Source organism: Rhinopithecus roxellana, chromosome 10 (genome assembly GCF_007565055.1).
Source record: "Rhinopithecus roxellana isolate Shanxi Qingling chromosome 10, ASM756505v1, whole genome shotgun sequence".
Classification (NCBI taxonomy): domain Eukaryota; kingdom Metazoa; phylum Chordata; class Mammalia; order Primates; family Cercopithecidae; genus Rhinopithecus; species Rhinopithecus roxellana.
The window spans coordinates 95916050-95937134 of record NC_044558.1 but is presented as its reverse complement, the minus strand read 5'-3'; the positions used below and the strand labels follow the sequence as shown (position 1 = coordinate 95937134).

The following is a 21085-nucleotide window of genomic DNA, read 5'->3' as shown; positions in this document are numbered from 1 at the left end:
TAAAGAAACCCTATATATGCTTTTTAAGACCAATTATCTATTTTGGCAATGAATCACACATGGTCTTGCCTCTTGAACTCTTTCAGGCATTCATGAATCATCTTTTCCGAGAGAGTAAATTTGGGGATAGTAGAGTTTTGTTATTTGCCCATTTTATCCTCTGTGAAGCAGAGTATTGTGCTTCACAGTTAATAAAGGTACTTTGGAAAAAGAAGGAAAGATGATTGATCTTTGGCTATTTAATTGATATTCAATTTAACTGAATATTTAAATGATATTCAAGACTAACCTATAATTTTTCAAGGACTGTATTAATAAAGAAAAATTTAAAGCATTTTACAGTGAGCACTTTTTTTTTTTTTTTTTTTGAGACGGAGTCTCGCTCTGTTGCCCAGGCTGGAGTGCAGTGGCCGGATCTCAGCTCACTGCAAGCTTCGCCTCCCGGGTTTACGCCATTCTCCTGCCTCAGCCTCCCGAGTAGCTGGGACTACAGGCGCCCGCCACCTTGCCCGGCTAGCTTTTTTGTATTTTTTAGTAGAGACGGGGTTTCACTGTGTTAGCCAGGATGGTCTCGATCTCCTGACCTCGTGATCCGCCCGTCTCAGCCTCCCAAAGTGCTGGGATTACAGGCTTGAGCCACCGCGCCCGGCCGCTTTTTTTTTTTTTTTTTTTTTTTTGAGACAGAGTCTCGCCCTGTTACCCAGGCTGGAGTGCAGTGGTGTGATCTTGGCTCATGGCAACCTCTGCTTCCCAGGTTCGAGTGATTCTCCTGCCTCAGCCTCCCAGGTAGCAGGATTACAGGCGCCTGCCACCATGACTAGCCAATTTTTTTTTTTTTTTGTATTTTCAGTAGAGACAGGGTTTCACCATGTTGGCCAGGCTGGTCTCGAACTTCTGGCCTCAAGTAACCCATCTGCCTTGGACCCTCAAAGTGCTGGGATTACAGGTGTGAGCCACCATGCCTGGCCTAGAGTGAGCACTTAGATGTCTACTACCCAAACCTTACAATTAACATTTTACTATACTTGTTTAATCACATATCTATATATATAGATTTGCTTTTAAGTTCAAGCAATAACTAAGAGTATTAAAAAATAGAAGAGTGCAGCCAGGCGCGGTGGCTTACGCCTGTAATCCCAGCACTTTGGGAGACTGAGATGGGTGGATCATGAGGTCAGGAGATGGAGACCATCCTTGCTAACACGGTGAAACCGTCTCTACTAAAAATACAAAAAAATTAGCCAGGTGTGGTGGTGGGCACCTGTAGTCCTAGCTACTCGGGAGGCTGAGGCAGGAGAATGGCGGAAACCCAAGAGGCGGAGCTTGCAGTGAGCCGAGATGGCCCCACTGCACTCCAGCCTGGGTGACAGAGCGAGACTCCGTCTCAAAAAAAACACAAGAGTGCATTCTGTAATTCTTGATACTTGATTTGGAATCTGACTACAGCTCAAATACCACTGTGTTATAAAGGATCAAGTAAAAGATTGGAAGTTTAGCACACTGGTTCATGATTCTAGCCTTCCTCAACTTTGCCAGGCTGAGCTTATATGCATTTGAAATGTCTTCATCCGTAAAATAAAGTAACGTAAATCTTTAAAGGGGTTAAATGTTAACATATACAACTTAGCTACTTAACAAGGAATCATACCCAACAAAAAAATCCCAGAGAGAAGTAGCAAGAATCTAGGTCTCTTACCTTGCATAATCAACAGGAGTTTTCCCACTAGAATCCTGTGTGCCTGGGTCTGCTCCATATACTGCTAATAATTCAGCCTGTAAAATCTGCCCTGCTTTGGAGGCAACATGGAGTGGGGTGTTTCCTTTTTCCTAAGAATCATTAATAAAAAGTAGACAAAAGAGCACATTAAATAAAGCTACATGAACACAACTCACTTAGTTTCAATACCTGAAGCAACTGATGTTTTCTTACAGGATGAAAGAAGTTGGCTTGTGCTCCTAAAGACAACAGTCTCAAACAGGTTTCAAGATTCCCTGTTCTCACGCTTGAATGGAGTTGCTGAAAAACACAGAAACAAGAAAGGAACCATGGTTAGAGGTGTAAAGAATGATGTCCTAGAGCAGTGGATAGACCATTTTAATATATGTTACATCAGTAACGCATAATCTTTATTTGTCTTGGTAAAGTGCATGGACCAGTCTCTCCTTTTGCCAGTCACAACCGTCCCTGGGCTGTAAGATGGGGTCAGGCCACTTTACTGCTAAGGAAACTAGGGCTGTGAAGGCTGACTTGCCCAAATGCATGACTTGTCTAGGAAGTGGCACAGCCAGAACCTGAGTGAGAGGTAGGACTGTGCTGTGTGAAAAGGTGACTGTGCGTGGTTCTGATGTCTGACAGACCTGAATTTCAAACTATACCCACTTCAAACTGTGTGGCCTGGAGAAAGGGCTTTAAGCAATCTGAACCTCACTTTCCTCATCTCAAAAATGTCAACAATGGCCAGATGGAGTGGCTCATGCCTATAATCCCAGCATTTTGGGGGGTTGAGGTGGGAGGATCACTTGAGCCCAGGGGTTTGAGACCAGCCTGGGTAAGACTCTGGCTCTACAAAAAATATGAAAATTAGTTGGGTGTGGTGGCGTGCGTGCCTGTAGTCCCAGCTACTAGGGAGGCTGAGATGGGAAGATCACTTGAGCCTTGGCAGTGGAGGCTGCAGTGAGCTGTGATCATGCCACTGCACTCCAGTCTGGGCGACGGAGCGAGACCCTGTCCAAAAAAAAAAATTTTATAAAAGGTGGCATTTTTCTTTTTAGAAAGAGTCTTGCTTGCTCTGTCATCCAGGCTGGAGTGCAGTGGAGTGATCATGGCTCACTGCAGCCTCAGTATCCTGGGCTCAAGCAGTCCTTCTACCTCAGCCTTCCAAATAGCTGGGACTACAGGCACTGGCCACCACGCCCTCCTAATTTTTTAATTTTTCAATACAGATGAGGTCTCACTATGTCGCCCAGGCTGGTCTGGAACTTACGAGCTGAAGCGATTCTCCCACCTTGGCCTCCCAAAGTGTTGGGATTATAGGCATGAGCTACTGTGCCTTATTCACAGGGTTATTATAAGGATTTAGTGATATAATAAAGTGCTCAAAGAATACAAATGCTATAATAACAGTTATCACTATTAGTTGTTACTGTAATTAGGGCTTTAGGACTTCAAATTCTATACTGTGTAAGCTACAGGATCCTGCCTTATACAATACCCTCTCTGTCACATTATTCTTGGCCTGTATAATACGCTTTAATAAAGTATTTCAGGGTAGGAAAAGGCCCATGATATACCGAATTCTGTACTACTGCAGAAAAGCTCTTATACATTCAGAAGATGAGCTGCCTTCCTTTCAAATCTAACCTAGAATTGTCCAAGATGCAGTAACCCTTATCACAGGAATTAAGAAATCTACTCTAACATCTATTTCTTCTAAGTCTTATTTAATTTTTTAAATAGTTATTTTTGTTTGTTTTTTAAACACAGGGTCTCATTATGTTGCCCAGGCAGGACTGAACTCCTCGGCTCAAGCAACCCTTCCACCTCAGCCTCCCAAGCAGCTAGTATTACAGGCATGTGCCACTGTGCCTAATTTTTAAAAACTATGATCAGAAAAAAAAAAACAAAAAAACCCAACACATACCAAGTATTATTAACCAATGGAAGTAGCAAGTATATGCATTTATATGCAAAATTTCAAATTCTGAATTCTTCAGCCAGATTCTGCTGGGGATTAAAAAAGGGGGAGAGGAAAAAAAAAAAAAGGCCAGATACAGTGGCTCACATCTATAATCCCAGCACTTTGGGAGGCCAAGGCAGGCAGACTGCTTAAGACCAAGAATTTGAGACCAGTCTGGACAATATGGTGAAACCCCATCTCTCAAAAAAAGACAAAAATTGGCCGGGCGTGGTGGCTCATACCTGTAATCCCAGCACTTTGGGAGGCTGAGGCGGGCAGATCACTTGAGGTTAGGAGTTCAAGACCAGCCTGGCCAACATGGCGAAACCCTGTCTCTACTAAAAATACAAAAAAAATTAGCCAGGTGTGGTGGCAGGCACCTGTAATCCAAGCTACTCAGGATGCTGAGGCAGGAGAATAGTTTAAACCCAGGAGGTGGAAATTGCAGTGAGCCGAGATCGTGCCACTGCACTCCAGCCTGGGTGACACAGCGAGACTCCATCTCAAAAAAACAAAAAACAACACACACACACACACACACACACACACACACACACACACACACACACTAGTCAGGCTTGGTGGCACATGCCTGTGATCCCAGCCACTTGAGAGGCTGAGATGGGAGAATCATTTGAGCGTGGGGAGGTTGAGGGTGCAGTCAGCCATGATTGTGCCACTACACTCCAGCCAGGGCAATAGAGTGGAGACTCTGTCATTCAGGCTGGAGTGCCTTGGCATGATCTCGGCTCACTGCAACCTTCGTCTCCCCAGTTCAAGAGATTCTCAGCCAAATTCTACTAGACATACAAAGAAAAACTAACATCCTACTGAAATTATTCCAAACAATCAAAGAGGAGAGGCTCCTCCCTAACTCATTCTGTGAAGCCAACATCAGCCTGATACCAGAATCAGGCAGAGACACAACAAAAAAGGAAAACTTCAGGCCAAAATCCATGAAGAACACAGATTAAAAAAAAAAAAAAACTCTCAATAAAATATTAGCAAACCGAATCCAGAAGCACATCAAAAGTTAATCCACCATGGCTGGGCGCAGTGGCTCATGCCTGTAGTCCAAGCACTTTGGGCACCTGAGACAGGCAGATCACGAGGTCAGGAGTTTGAGACCAGCCTGGCCAACATGGCGAAACCCCGTCTCTACTAAAAACACAAAAATTGGCCAGGTGTGGTGGCTCACGCTTGTAATCCCAGCACTTTGGGAGGCCAAGGCGGGTAGATCATGAGGTCAGGAGATCAAGACCATCCTGGCTAACAGGGTGAAACCCCGTCTCTACTAAAAATACAAACAAATTAGCTGGGCATGGTGGCGGGCGCCTATAGTTCCAGCTACTCGGGAGGCTGAGGCAGGAGAATGGCATGAACCCAGGAGGCGGAGCTTGCAGTGAGCCAAGATTGCGCCACTGCACTCCAGCCTGGGCAATAGAGCAAGACTCCGTCTCAAAGAAAAAAAACAAACAAAAAAAAGATTAGCCAGGCCTGGTGGCACACACCTGTAATCCCAGCTACTTGGGAGGCCGAGGCAGGAGAATCACTTGAACCTGGGAGGCAGAGGTTACAGTGAGCTGAGATCGCGCCATTGCACTTCAACCCCAGACAACAGGGTGACACTCCGTCTCCAAAAAAAAAAAAAAAAAAAAAAAATTAATCCACCACGATCAAGTAGGCTTTTTTGCTGAGATTCAAGGCTGGTTCAACATACACAAATCAATAAATGTAATTTGCCACATAAATAGAAGCAAAAGCAAAAACCACATGATCATCTCAACAGATGCAGAAAAAGTTTTCTTTTTTTGAAACAGGTCTTGCTCTGTCGTCCAGGCTGGAGTGCCGTGGTGTAATCTCAGCTCACTGCAACCTCCACCTCCTGGGCTCACGTCATTCTCCCACCTCAGGCTCCCGGGTAGCTGGGACTACAGGCACATGCCACCATACCCGGCTAATTGTTGTATCTTTTGTAGAGACGGGGTTTCGCCATGTTGCCCAGGCTGGTCTCGAACTCCTGAGCTCAAGTGATCTGCCGGTCTTAGTCTCCCAAAGTGCTGGGATTACAGGCGTGAGCCATCGCACCCGGCCAAAAAAGTAATAAAAAAATTATGAATAGTAAGTCCTCAAGCTCTGTGTGAGTAAGCATTTATCCAAGGCAGTGCTTTGAAAATAAATATGCACATTTCTTACAGCATCTCTCAAAAACATGCGAAGGCCCACATAAAGAAAACCACCTCACTCGTTTTACAAGTATGATAAACCATTCTGTGAACTATAGCTTTGTGAGTCACACATTGCTTTCCGAAGATCATACTCACTGTTCAGCCTGGAAACCTGAAGAAGTCCCCTTCCTTTAGTACTTTTTCTAGTCCTTATTAAAAAGAAACAATTGTCCTATAAACTTTCTAGTCCCTTCTAGAAACAACTCTGAGATGGTTCCTATTTCAAAGGTAAACAAACAAAAACTTATCAAAATATAATTTAAAAGCCATATTGGAAAAACACAAATAGCCTTCCAGAGACTTCCTTTTCCTCTTTGCCCTGTACCTCCACTACATGAATGGCTGCCATTTGAATTTAGATTAAAGATGAACCCAATTGGGAAAAAAAGCTATTCATTACTTAATGTGCAGAAATTAGTTTTTGTTTTTCTTACTTTAAAAACTTTTTTCAGCCTGGGCAACACAGCAAGAACCTGTCTCTACAAAAAATAAAAAATATTAGCTGGGCATGGTAATGCGCCTGTAGTTCCAGTTACTCGGGAGGCTGACGTGGGAGGACTGCTAGAGCCTAGATGGTCAAGGCTGCAGTGAACTGTGATTGCACCACTGCACTCCAGCCTGGGCGACAGAGCAAGACTCTGTCTCAAAAAAACAAAAACAAAACCAAACACCAAAAAACCCTGGCCGGGTGCGGTGGCTCACGCCTGCAATCCCAACACTTTGGGGGTCCGAGGCAGGCGGATCACCTGAACTCAGGAGTTCGAGACCAGCCCGGCCAACATGGTGAAATCCCGTCTCTACTAAAAATACAAAACTTAGCCAGGCATGGTGTCATGCGCCTGTAATCCTAGCTACCCAGGAGGCTGAGGCAGGAGAGTTGCTGGAATCTGGGAGAGAGAGGTTGCAGGGAGCCGAGATTGTGCCACTGCACTCCAGCCTGGGTGACAGAGCAAGACTCCGTCTCCAAAAAAAAAAAAAAAAAAAAAAAAACCAAAAAAAACCCCACAACCAAACTTTTTTTTTTTTTTTCCAAATAAAACAATATGCTGTCTTAGCCAGCTCTTTTAGGAATTTTAAAAAGTGTGACCCACCTTACTAAGATCTTTGGCAGTCACACTATCATCATCCCGGCAGGGCAAGCGATGGACGAATGCTAACATCTGATACTTGGCTCTGATGAATTCTGCTTTATTGGGACTGGTTCAAAAACAAAAAAGAAAACAGTTCACTCGTTCAGATACAGCAATCCCCATTCTTTGTACTGTAAAAAGAAGAGGAAGTAACCCACATCCCCCACTTGAGAATAAAATGAACAATGCTCAAGTAAGTTTCAGCAAGGTTTAAGACCTGAAGTTTGGGCCGGGCGCGGTGGCTCAAGCCTGTAATCCCAGCACTTTGGGAGGCTGAGACGGGCGGATCACGAGGTCAGGAGATCGAGACCATCCTGGCTAACATGGTGAAACCCCGTCTCTACTAAAAAAATACAAAAAACTAGCCGGGCGAGGTGGCGGGCGCCTGTAGTCCCAGCTACTCGGGAGGCTGAGGCAGGAGAATGGCGTAAACCCGGGAGGCGGAGCTTGCAGTGAGCTAAGATCTGGCCACTGCACTCCAGCCTGGGCGACAGAGCGAGACTCCGTCTCAAAAAAAAAAAAAAAAAAAGACCTGAAGTTTGAAAACATACATTAGTCATTATAATGGCTGGGACGGCAGAGTACCTGCTTTTTATAGTAGCCCTCTTCTCTGTGTAATTGTCTGAACTGACCTAGCAACCTTGGGAGAAAGCACCATTTAGTCCCATCTTACAGGTGAGGCAACAGGCAGACAGGTGCCCAGACCTAGATTTCTGGTCTGATCGCCTCTTATTTGAGTATACGTTTAAATCTGATTACATTTACAGACTCCAAGCCATGGTTTCCAACTGAGCAAGCCACTTACTCCTGCTGGGTGGCCATGCTAAACAGATGGTCCTGCCCCACCCCATTCTGCATTTCTAATAGCAAAAAGCCTGATGTATGACTAGGGTAAACCCCTCCTCTGCTGCCCTTGTGGAGACTGACCAAAAATAGCTGCACTCCTTTCAGTGGGCCCCATTTGTTATGAAGAAATAAAAGTATTTATAAACATTCCACTCACTGTACTTTATCCTGTGGATTAGCTTTACGTCTTCCACTCATAATAGACGCAGGGTCCAGCAAAGAATGCTCCCATATAGAGTTAGCACCGTTATTATACAAGGTCTCAACCATCTAAAACCAAGCAGACAACATAAGACTTTAATTTCTTTTCACAAATATTCAATGGGGATCAGTGACTGAACAGGGTAAACAAAGTCCTATTATAAACACTAATGTTAGGAATATCATTCATATCACTGTTTTCTGATTTGAGAATGAGAAAGATGATCAATCTGTATGCAGGATTCAGCTTTGACTAGTAGGATACTTAAATACCTAAAGAAGTGTGACCGAACTATTCTTATAGAGTATGAAAGACAAGCACTCTGACACCTCAGAGCAGGGTTTCCCAAACCTAATTAAACACTATTTTCAAGATTCCTAACGACCCATGTACTGTCTATATTATTCACATAATATTTCTTTAAAGCCACTTACTTTTAAAAACAACTACAGTTTGATGTGCTAGTTATAGCTTTCCTATACACAGTAAAATAATGCAACCATTAAAAAAAACCATGTATTACCTACATCTGTCTTGAATACCACTGGTGGTTCCACATTTGGGGAATTGTTGCTTTAGGGTCAACTCTGGCATTCTAAACTACTCATCTCTGGACTTTACTGAGATTCTATAATACAATCTGGCTTTGTAAACACAGACAGACCTGAGAGCAGTAAACAGCCCCTTTCACATGAGCGTGAGCTGTTAGAAACTTCTAAGCAAAAGTCAGTAATAAATCATATCTCCAAATTTCATTTCAAGGCATGACTCCTAAAACAGCCCCATCTGTTTTTTACAGCAGTGTAGCTATTTTCACATCAGTGATCCAAACCCACTTGTTTTGGCTCCTTGGTTCACATAGGCAAGTTTAAGGGATATGTGCAGCTGTCAGAGATTCAGAGAAATGTCCAATCAAGACAAATGAAAGCAAAACACATACTTAACCTTGAGTTCCAAGAGAACTTGAAGAATGTGTACCCCAAAATAGAAGTAAAGGTGACATGACATTGGACCCCAAATAAAACAAAGAGCCCATTTAACAGGGTATTCTACATGCAATCAAAACATATTAATTTAATTTGGTCTCTCTGACTAGTAACAGAGCTTTAAGAAAACTTAAAATGTTTCAGAAGTTTCTGAGGAATCCCAGCCCATGCCACTATCAAAGCAGAAAAACATGTTCTAAAAATATTAGCAGGTACTCAGGAATAAGTACATTAAAGAAAAGTTTCTCAGGCAGTAGCTTTCAGAAACATTCATTATCATGAATAGAAGAGATGGACTACTGGCTGGGCGCGGTGGCTCATGCCTGTAATCCCCGCACTTTGAGAGGTTGAGGTGCAGATCACTTGAGTTCAGGCGTTCAAGACCAGCCTGGCCAACATGGTGAAATCCCTTCTCTACTAAAAATACAAAAATTAGCCGGGCATGATGGCGGGCACCTGTAATCCCGGCTACTCGGGAGGCTGAGGCAGGAGAATCGCTTGAACCCTGGAGGCAGAGGTTGCAGTGAGCTGAGATCACGCCACTGCACTTCAGCCTGGATGACAGAGACTCCGTCTCAAAAAAAAAAAAAAAAAAAATTTCTTTTCTAGTGACAGTCTAGAAAATCAACAGTGCAACATTACCAAGGTACTTTAATGACTATCCATCTATGTACCTATAATTGAGCTGTTTGGACAAGATTTATGTCAAATAGGAAGAAAAGTCTTAAATGATGAATTCAATACAGATAATATTTGTAAGTAGCATTGATGGGCATGCCATCTCTATTCAATTATGAAACAGTTTTGTCTTATGGAAGAAGTACGCCAGGAGAAATTTTAGTTGTTAACACGATGAGCCCTAAAATGTAAATTACCATCAGGAGAATTCTTCTTATCCTTTACCTGAAGCAATGTTGGAGGCCATGGTGTGTGTTTCAGATGCCTCACTTGGGAGATATGACGCCCTAGACTCCGATGGACACTGCAACACTCATCACATATAAACGTTCCCCTATTTACTGATGCCCAGGAAGGATCTGGAAAGAGAGTGAAATCTCAGTGGCAGGGATACCAGCAGGTTGCTATACCACCAGATGGCGAAAGACGACTGAGGTTTGCTTTGTCAGAAAAATGAGACATTTTTGTTTTAGTATGCTCATCAATGCATCGAGCTGGTTATCTTGTCGGATGATGTGACCTAACTTGGCTGATTAGGTACGATGCTAATTGATACTAAAAACATCAGTGGGAGCCTTGGGTAAACAGCTATCGTCTTTCTGGTTCAGGGCCACAGTTTGTAGCCCTAATAGTGGATCTACCATTTCAGATGCATGCTCTTTCATTCAAGGTAAGAAAGCAAATTGAGAGGGTACTGACGAATGATTTTGGATCCATCTCCATAAAAACCAAGATAATACAATTTTTTTTTTTTAAGATGGAGTCTAACTCTGTCACCAAGGCTGGAGTACAGTGCCACAATCTTGGCTCACTGCAACCTCTCTCTCCCAGGTTCAAGCGATTCTCCTGCCTCAGCCTCCCAAGTAGCTGGGATTACAGGCATGCACCACCATGCCCGGCTAATTTTTGTATTTTTAGCAGAGACGGGGATTCATCGTGTTGGTCAGGTTGGTCTCAAACCCTGACCTCAGGTGATCTGCCCACCTCGGCCTCCCAAAGTGCTGAGATTACAGGCGTGAGCTACTGCACCCAGCCAAGATAACATAATTTTCACAGTGAATTATGCAGATAGCATTTTCCGCAGTAAATGGTGTAAAGACTGCTGTCCTAATTCACTGCTATGAATCAAGATGCCAATATGCTTAGCAGAAAGCTGCGAGTTACAGAATCATAAAATCACTCAGCTGCTATGGTTCTGAGAACAGGGAAACCTGGCCTCTTCCATTAGGAAATGTTCTATGATGTCCACCAAAAATTTTTTTTTTTTTTGAGACAGTCTCACTCTGTTCCCTAGGATGGAGTGCAGTGGTGCAATCTCGGCTCACTGCAACTTCTGCCTCCAGGGTTCAAACGATTCTCCTGCCTCAGCCTCCCGAGTAGCTGGAATTACACACATGTGCCACCAGCTCAGCTAATTTTTGTTATTTTTAGTACAGACAAGGTTTCACCATGTTGGCCAGGCTGGTCTCAAACTCCTGACCTCAGGTGATCCACTCGCCTCGGCCTCCCAAAGTGCTGGGATTACAGGTGTGAGCCACCGTGCCCAGCCAATTACTTGTTTTACATAAACTACCAAGTCCAATCCTGCAATTGATCTTAAAAAAAAAGAAGTTGCAATAACAGCAGCTTCACAGAGGCAAAGATGTAAAATAAAAATGAGTAATATTTTTAGTGTGTGTATAATACTTTTTTCCCTTTAAAATCATAGAGCTTCATTAGATGTCCTTGGAAACATGGGATAATTTCATACTTGGCAAGCAGGATGGATCTGGGTAAGTAAACTGAATACTTCGAAACCTCAAAGAAAGACCTACATTTCATCAGACTCACAATGGGGTGACAATAGGTGCCACTTAAGCTGCCTGGTCAAAGGGTTACATTTAAAAATTCTTCAATGTCCACAAAAATCTCTAAAATGCATGTACACCATCTTTACCATTTTTTAAGTTTATTCAAACCCATTCAAACCATATAATGAAAAGTTATGGGCTTTCAATCAAAGACAAATCCTGGGACCAAGTGACTATGGTGGTTAAGAGGGTTGGCTCTAGAGACAAGCAGTTCAGGGTTTGAACCCCAACTCTGCCACTTCTTGCACAATGATCTCAGACAAGCTACTTCTTTGAGTGTTTTCACCATGGCTCAAATGAGAATAACAACATATCTCAGGATAGTGAGGATATAGAGAATAAGTGAGGTACCTCACACATAGTAAAGTAGTAACGTTAGCTGTTATATCTTTTCTAAATTATTTTCTCAGTAATTCAGATATTTTCTAGATGTGAAATTCACAATCACTGGAAAAAGTTTCTGATGGGAAATATTTAAAACATTGAACATTTCATGTGACCACTATACTACTATACTGAAAATCTCCATGGAGTTTTCAAGTAATTGAACTCAGAGTGTGATGTATTTGAAACGAACCAGATTCATTAAAAAAAAAACACACACACACAAAAAAGTAGAATATTTAAGAAGAAGTGATCATGGTTAAATGTTTGCATAAAATAAAACAATAAAAATAATTGAATTTAGTATAACTGTTACTATTACTATATCATCCTAAAAAGCAGAGATTGGAAATGTCCAGATGAAGGAGCTCTACAAAGATGCATAACAACACTGCTTCCTGCAGTATAGTACTGTCACTAATGGCCAAAAAAAAAAAAAAAAAAAAGACTGTTTTGAAGCATACCTTTGGTTTTCACTTATCATTCAGAGGATTTGCACTATTCTTTTTTTTAGTAAGTATTTAACACATATTAATTAAGACAAGTATTTGACTAACCACTTTAGCGTCCTGGATCAGAATCCCATGGAAAGAATATTAGAATAGTAACATAGTAAAATAAAAATAAGTTTGTATGAATGAGATTGGGTAAAACCCTTTAAGTTCATCTGTAGGATTTATGCCTGGGCTCCAGGGACACCACAAATGAACTTCAAAAATGTCCGTGACTCCCCTAGACAAATCTTAGGTAAATTCGTTCACGTGCATTTTAGGGGAGAAGGCCTTAGCATTCATCAGAATCTCAAAGGAGTCCCTAACCCTACAGGTAATTCTCTCAGTAGGGTTTTGCAGAAAAGGCAGCACAAATTCCAGGCTGCTCAATTTCACAGAATATTTCAAGGTAGCCTACTTATATTCAAAACAGGAAGGAAGTGACTCAAGTCTCTGCAGATCAGGCGTATGAGACAACAACTAAAGCAATACAATGGAAGAGAAAATGTTCTGAAATGCACAAAATGCTGCAAAAGTATATTTAGGATGGCAATGGAGGAACAATTTTGCTTTGCCCCGTACCCCATCAAGAAGCAAAACAATATGCATTCCAAGAGGAAGTTAGAAGCTAGACACATGTGAATCAAACACATCACAGAAAGTTCAACTGAAAATAGGCAAGAAAATAAGGAAGTTGAACAAGTAACATTTTTAGAGAAAACGATGGAGTTTAGTTTGTATAATTCACATTAACTTGGTTTAGAAAACGCTTCTTTTTAAACTCCTCCATACCCCCTTCCTATCGTCAAAGGAAACTGGTAACACCTGCACTGTACGAGCCATTAAAACCACCACATGAGGTTTGAGTTATCACAGTTCTATTTACAATCAGTCTTCACTTCCAAATGACAAGCTGAAGATCAGAACAGTTGCAAAGCCAGTAGTGTTCAATGATTTGATTAAGATTGTTTATCGGACACTACTGTGCCAAGAAAGCCATGTTACCTTCGAATTAACTCAAAGCCAATACATCCAAGCACCTAAAACAGCATGTAATAATCTATCCAGAGACCCGACAATTCAGCTGCAATTGCTGAGACACGCTTGATCTCTAAATGTGAATATCATGTATGAACAGTTATGCATCATTATGAAGGAACGGCTTTAGCGTTTCAATGCCCCATATTGCTGGTGATTTTGCGTTTGTTTCAGTTGTAATCAACGTATGATTTAGATAGTCAATTCTAGCTTTAAGGGACTGCAAGGGTTCTATTGTAGACAGCATAACGCAAAAAAGAAAAGCCTTAGATGATATGATCCTACGAGTATTCATTGAATCTTCCTCACCACTGAGCGTGATACTCCCGATTATCCTCATCGAAAAAAATAAGGAAATCAAGCCAAGTGACCAAGTAAAGTCACGAGCCCAAGGTCACCCAGAAGTAAAATCTAGTTTGAACCCAGGCCATTCAGATCCTCAAACTTGAGACACGCACTGCCTCCTAAGTGCTGGTTGTGTCTGGAAGACCCCGATCTCCTGGCAATTCTCCCCGACGGAGTAGCTGTCGGATGTCAGGAGCGGGGAAGTCATCTACGGGGACCCTCTGGCGAGACTCAGGGAGTGTCATCCTCCCCGGGCAGGGCACCCAGGAGGAGAGGGGGTCTAGCGGGAGGTGACACCTGCAGCCTCTAGAGGCTGCAGCCGGGAGGACGCTCGCATTTTACTTCTGTAATTGGCTTTCCTGTGGATTGCCCAAGCCCCTTCCTGTTGGGGGAGCAGCCCTGGCCCCCGTCACCTCCCCAGCTGGCCTGGGACGGAGAGAACGGGAGGGAACTAGAGGAAAGGGAGGGCCGCGAGGTACGGGGAGGGCGGCGGCCCCCTGCCCGCCAGTCTCTGACAGGCCCGGGACGGGTCCCGCCCCAAGGCCGCCCCGGGCTCTCTTCGTTGAGACCCTAGTAGCGGGCCGCGGACGCTTGACCGCGGGATGCCGCCTGACCTGAGTGGGCGTCCCCGGGGTAGGGGTCCGGGCCAGGAAAGCAGAGGGGAGCGGGCCCGGCCGGTGCGACTCACCCGGCCCGCTGCAGTCAGCGCACACCTCGCTGCTCCGGAGCCGTTTCGACATGGCTCCCGCCTCCCACCTGCCGGGAACTAGAGGCCCGGGGACAGCAAAGGCGGCGGCGGCGGCGCTTCCGCTCTAACGGGTCCCAGCGGCGGCGGCACTGACGGCGGCGCCTCTCCCCTCAGCGCCTTGCAGCCTTGGCATAGCACGCAAGCGCGGGGAGGCGCCCTTCTGCGAGTGTCAGGTCATGTGACCGGAAAGGGCACGCTGCCTTGTCGCCATCTTGAGTGAGGGCAGGAGACTGCTGGACCGTCATCTGTCCTACATTTAAATATTGAATTTGGGTCTCCCTCTCTGGCAGAAATTCCCCTTGTCCCAACTGATTAATACCAGGGGAAGCAGCAATATCTTGTGATGAGAACCCTGCAGCCACAGCCTTCCTGAGGTCAAGTTCATTGATTCATTCCTTTATTCAACAAATATTTATCAAGTACTTACCATGTTTTGTACAATGTCCCAGCCACTGGAGAAACAGCAGTGAGCAAAGACTGAATTTCTAGTCCTTTGAAGCTTGCATTTTACTGAGGTAGATAAAGTAAAATAAGAGTATATTATATGATTCCAGGCTGGGCGCAGTGGCTCACTCTTGTAATCTCAACACTTTGGAAGGCTGAGGCAGGCGGATCACTTGAGGCAGGAGTTGGGAGACCAGCCTGGGCAACATAGTGAAACCCCATCTCTACTAAATATACAAAAATAGGCCGGGCACGGTGACTCACGGCTGTAATCCCAGCACTTTCGGAGGCCGAGGCGGGTGGATCACGAGGTCAGAAGTACAAGACCAGCCTGGCCAAGATGGTGAAAGCCTGTCTCTACTAAAAATACAAAAATTAGCCAGGCACAGTGGCAGGCGCCTGTAATCCCAGCTACTTGGGAGGCAGAGGCAGGAGCTTGAACCCAGGAGGTGGAGGTTGCAGTGAGCCGAGATCATGCCATTGCAATCCATTCTGTCTCAAAAAAAAAAAAAAAAAGATTGGCCAGGCGTGGTGGCGCATGCCTGTAATCTCAGATACTCAGGAGGCTGAGGCGTGAGAATCACTTGAGGCTGGGAGGTGGAGGTTGCAGTGAGCAGAGATCGCGTCACTGCACTCCAGCCTGGACGACAGAGTGAGACTGTCTCAAAAACCACTTCAACAACAAAAACAAAAATAACAAAAAAGAATATATTAGATGATTCCTTATTTAGGCTTCAGTTTTAATCTCATCTTCAAAATTAAGATAATGCATTGTTTACTTCTAGTCCATGATTTGTTTTTGTGTGGCTTGCTACTTAAGAATGATTTTTACATTTTTAAAGGGTTGCCAGATGAAAATGAAGGAGAAGAGAGAGAGGGAAAGAAAGAAAAAGAGGAAGAAGAATATGCGACAAAACTTGTGACCAGCAAAGTTAAACATTCATTTTGGCTAAGGACAGATGGAATAAATTATGGGAAAAATGTGATATAACTGCTGGATAGTAACCCCTCAGTAAATAGTAGCTCCCATAATTATGGATATTGCTATTATTTTCTAATTACTGTTTTTCTTCATATGCGTGGAATTTGAGAATAAGAATAGCTAACCTGGGATAATTTACAGAATGGTGTGAGATAAACACAATGAAATGAAGTGAATCAGTGTGCGGGAGAAAGGAGATGTGGCCCTAATACCAATGATTACTTATTGTCTGTCTTACATATAAACACAACTATGATCTCCATTCAGCAAATATTGAATGCCTGTTGTGAGCCAGGTACTATTTTGGTTTTAGATACTCTGGTAAGCAAAATGATGTGGTTCCTGTCATTGTGGGGTTTTCTGATTAATGAGATAGGGAGGTTTTCAAAAAACATGGGAAGATGAAGAAGAAGAACATTAAGTTGCAAAAGGCATCTGAAAGAATGAGAAGTGCTGGAAGAGGCCTCAAAGCACCAGTCTTGAGTTCATCTCTACAGTGTGATAAATGTGTGATGTAGGAATAATCACAGAATTCCCACACATTCCACAGTTAGAGTATCCGGGTGCCATCCTGGTGCTCCTGCATCCTGTTTTGGTTTAACAACTCACAAATCTGGGCTCCACATCTGTGGAGAATGGATTAGGTTGGCATTCTTGAACAGCTGTGTTGCAGGCATCTGAAGAGCTGGATGTGCATATGCTCAGAGGGCAGAGGGAATGTTTTCACAATGCATTAAATAGCTTCACCCTGCTATGTGGTCTAGTTGTAGACAGCTGAGCTGAAGCAGCAGCAGAAAGTTCAAGCCCATGAGTAGCTAGCTGTAAGTTGTTTTGGTTCTTCATTGAGTCAAGGAGGCATAGTGCCTGAAACACAAAGAATAAACTTCATATTCGCAGACTGTGGTCAAATACGTGTATTATTTATCAATCCTTTCAGCCATAACCTCAAATCCAAAAAGCTAGCTTAAAAATGACACTCATATATGGACTAAAATCACCACCATAGGTAGCCATTGAATCATAACCTGGTTCGGAGTTCAAATAGAAGCGGTTTTCAACTGAGGACGATTTTTCTCCCCGAGGCGACATTTGGCAATATCTGGAGAGACATGTTTTGGGGAGTGCTACTGGCATTGAGTGGGGAGAAAGACCAGGGAAACCGCTCAGCATCCTACAAAGGACCGGACAACCCCCACACAAAAACTGCCCAGTTCAGTATGTGCCGAGGTTGAGAAATCATGAAGTAGAAATATCCCCTTTCATGCAAATACTGTATTTGAAGCCACTTCGCTAGGGTTTAGAGTTCCTCCTTCAAAAATTATCCGGTGTTGCCCACTTCCAAAATGGCTTTTGACCCATCTTGGAAGCATCGGCCCTGCTCCAAAAAGGCTGCAAGGGTGTGGGCAGCTGGAATGGTTTGGTCTGGGGCTTAATTGTCACCCCCTGACTGTAGAGCCAATGGAAGAGGCCCAGTTGTGGACCGAACCACATGGGGCCGCTGGAGCAGGGGGAAAGAAGCTGGGGACAGGTAGACGGAACTTTCCGTGTGGAGATCTTTGGCCAAGAGAATGAGCCGCAGCTCTGGTCTGTGGTCTGCACTGGGTTTCTCGGTGTGAGCTGGAGGTGGGTGCAATGGCGTGGACCTCGGACCCGGTGCCCGAGGTCGCCTACCCCCGCCGCGGCATGCGGTGGTTCGCTCTCCGCACTTCCCTGTTTGGGGCAGTTAGGTCTGCAGAAGTCGGTCCGCGAGCTGTCAGCGCGGGCGGGAACGCCGCGGGGCGCGGGGTGGGCGCGGCCGACCTGGTCACTGAGCCGGCCCGCGACCCCTGACCTCCGGCGCGGCCTGCACCCGACCGGCTCAGCCGGCCGGCAGCGTAACGCGCCCTTCGCTTGCTTGCTGGCCGGCCTCAGGGCAGGCGGGCGGGCGCGGGAGACCCCGCCAGGGCCGAGACTTGGGGCTGGCTGGCGGGCGGCGAGGACCCGGTTACGGCCTCCTCGCCATGTCCTCGGCCTGCGACGCCAGCGACCACTACCCCCTGCACCTCCTAGTGTGGAAAAACGACTACCGGCAGCTCGAGAAGGAGTTGCAGGGCCAGGTGAGGGGAGGGCGGGGGTCCGACTCCCGATGGGGACTTCGGGGAATCGGGGGTCGTTTCGCCTCCCTGAGCCCATTTCCAGCCCTCTGTCTCCGGGATCCCCAGACGCCTTCCACTTTGCAGGTGTGGGACAGTCCTAATAATAGGACACGTATCGAGTGCTTACTGTGCCACGGGCTTTTTAATATCTTGTCTCTTTACCTTTCCAATAACGCTGGAGGGTAGGTACTGTTACTTTTCCACTGGACAGAGAAGGAAACTGAAGTCCTCAGAGGCTACGTGCCTTGTGCGAGGCCGCCCCGCTGATAAATGCCAAGTCGGGATTTTAACTCGGGCCGGCTGGCTCCGGAATGCACCGTCTTAACCATTTTTAGGTTCTGCTGCCTCAAAGACGTAAGAATAGCACACCCTCCTTGTTGTAAGGAAGGGCTTGGTTGGTTTTGGAGTCCAGGTTCTAACGCGCCCTGTGACCTTGGTCAAGGCATTTTCCCTCTCTGGCTGACGTTAACTTAGCTGTAGAATGAGGATGTTGGTGCTGGGGCAAAACCTAACACTTGACTCTATTGATAGGTCTGGGGTGAAGTCCAGGTGCCGCGTTTTAACATACTCCCCAGGGAGGCTGATAGCTAGCAAAGTTTGAGAATCACTGGTTCTCAGGCTCCTTAAAATCCCTTCTTGTTCTAAAGTGCTTTGAGGCTTTAATGTTTTCATTATTGCCATCTCTTTAAAGCAGTAGTGCTCTCAGTTGGAGGTGATTTTGCACCCCCGAACCCCTGGGGACATTTGGCAATGTATTTTTGGTTGTTGCAAGTGGGGAGTGGGTGCTACTAGTAGTGGGTAGAGGCCAGTTATGCTGCTCAACATCCTGCAATGGACAAGACAGCCCCCCGCAACTAAGACTTATCCAGCCCCCAAATCCAATAGCGTCTTGGTTGAGAAACTCTGCCCCCCGCCCCCGCTCTTGTTGCCCAGGCTGGAGTGCAATGGCCGGATCTCCGCTCACTGCAACCTCCGCCTCCTGGGTTCAGGCGATTCTCCTGCTTCAGCCTCCCAAGTAGCTGAGATTACAGGCATGCGCCACCACACCCAACTAATTTTATATTTTTAGTAGAGACAGGGTTTCTCTATGTTGGTCAGGCTGGTCTCGAACTCCCGACCTCAGGTGATCCGCCTGCCTCAGCCTCCCAAAGTGCTGGGATTACAGGCGTGAGCCACCACGCCCGGCCGAGAAACTGCTTTTCAAGTATCCCAACAATTCTGGGAGATATTGGTGCCCTCAAGTTTCAAGCTAACAAACTTAGCAGTTAGGATGAGGATTTGTGATTATCTCTGAAATCTAGTATGGTTGTTCTTGTTGGCTTCATACATTTTATCCAGTGTCTTACAGACCTGGTTTTTGAATGACTCGAAATTGGTGCTATAATTTTCAAGAAATTGTAGAGGAAGAGCAACATTGGTTGTCTTATGGTTGACAAAAATTGAGACAGTTTAGCATTACTCCATTTGGTGAATGGGTACTGCAAGCTGTGTGCTTGCAACCTGCCATATTTAAGGTGGTTGAGCCCCCACCAAGAGTCCAAAATTACCCTCTTTTCTTTTCTTTCTTTTTTTTTCTTTTCTTTCTTATTTTTTCTTTTCTTTTTGAGATGGAGTCTCGCTCTGTCATACAGACTGGAGTGCAGTGGCGTAATCTCAGCTCACTGCAGCCTTCGCCTCCCAGGTTGCAGCGATTCTCCTGCCTCAGCCTCCTTAGTAGCTGGGATTACAGGCTAATTTTTGTATTTTTAGTGGAGATGGTATTTCATCATGTTGGCCATGCTGGTTTCAACCCCTGGCCTCAAGCAGTCCGCCCGCCTCTACCTCCCAAAGTGCTGGGATTACAGGCATGAGCCACTGTGCCCGGACATTTTTCATTTAAAAAGAATTCCAGATACAATAAACTTTTGTGAGAGTCATTGTTCTTAATTAGGTGACAGGGCAACTATTTAAGAGTTAAGGAAATATGACACATGCCCTCAGACTAAATGATTCACCATTAGGCATTTTAGTATACTGATAATTTAATTCCTTTTCTATTACTAGACATGGTACAGAGGTAAAAACTCCAAGACTCAGCTAGGACACTTTAAAAATGACCAGTTTTGGTTTTTAGGCATCTGCTTCTTTTGGTGCCCAGGCTGGTCTTGAACTCCTGGACTCAAGTGATCCGCCCGCCTCAACCTCCCAAAGTGCTGGGATTACAGGTGTGAGCCACTGTGCCCTGCCCAAATCCTGTATTCTTAACCCCTACTATACTTCTTTCAGTAAAAATAACTTCATTTCAAGATTATGGAGAATAAATAAGGAAGATAATGGACCTGAAAGTGCAGGCATATGGTAATTGGAAACGATATTTACCAGTAGCTGCTGCTATTGTAATCATCATTTGTAAACCTGGGGATTGAGCTTCTTTTCTCTATATTCCAGTTTTTCTACAAGGAAGATGTATTGATTGCATAATTAAAAACAAAAAATTCTTTTTTTTTTTTTTTTTTTGAGATGGAGTCTAGCTCTGTCTCCCAGGCTGGACTGCGGTGGCCGGATCTCAGCTCACTGCAAGCTCCGCCTCCTGGGTTTCCGCCATTCTCCTGCCTCAGCCTCCCGAGTAACTGGGACTACAGGCGCCCACCACCTCGCCCGGCTAGTTTTTTTGTATTTTTTAGTAGAGACGGGGTTTCACCGTGTTAGCCAGGATGGTCTCGATCTCCTGACCTCGTGATCCGCCCGTCTCAGCCTCCCAAAGTGCTGGGATTACAGGCTTGAGCCATCGCGCCCGGCCAACAAAAAATTCTTAAGGCCAGGTGCGGTGACTCACACCTGGAATCCCAGCACTTTGGGAGGCTGAGGTGGGTGGATCAACTGAGGTCAGGAGTTTGAGACCAGCCTGACCAACATAAAGAAACGCCGTCTCTACTAAAAAT

The 21085-nt window shown here is 45.0% G+C and overlaps 2 protein-coding genes across 17 annotated transcripts in view; one reads left to right on the top strand and one right to left on the bottom strand.

Annotated features, from left to right (window-relative positions):
- GIT2 (GIT ArfGAP 2) overlaps positions 1–14756 on the bottom strand; it is a 65743-nt gene extending 50987 nt beyond the window's left edge. For 12 of the 15 annotated variants that reach the window (XM_010379339.1, XM_010379357.1, XM_030939661.1 and 9 more), the window contains exons 1-6: positions 14544–14756; positions 9973–10106; positions 8039–8151; positions 6997–7102; positions 1931–2017; positions 1697–1827 (exon numbers count right to left, since the gene is read on the bottom strand). In XM_010379339.1, the coding sequence (XP_010377641.1) occupies positions 1697–1827; positions 1931–2017; positions 6997–7102; positions 8039–8151; positions 9973–10106; positions 14544–14595 (623 nt within the window). In that variant the 5' untranslated portion in view covers positions 14596–14756. Of the gene's footprint in view, positions 1–1696; positions 1828–1930; positions 2018–5630; positions 5675–6996; positions 7103–8038; positions 8152–9972; positions 10107–14543 lie in introns of those variants that run through there. The other 3 variants (XM_010379372.2, XM_010379392.2, XM_010379417.2) reach the window with 2 other exon arrangements.
- A 2972-nt stretch (positions 14757–17728) lies between these two features.
- The window catches only part of ANKRD13A (ankyrin repeat domain 13A), a 43063-nt gene continuing 39706 nt past the window's right edge, over positions 17729–21085 (top strand). Inside the window, exon 1 of one of the 2 annotated variants that reach the window (XM_010379320.2) lies at positions 17729–18125. In XM_010379320.2, coding sequence (XP_010377622.1) covers positions 18030–18125 — 96 coding nt within the window. In that variant the 5' untranslated portion in view covers positions 17729–18029. The remainder of the gene's footprint in view (positions 18126–21085) is intronic. The other variant, XM_010379329.2, reaches the window with a different exon arrangement.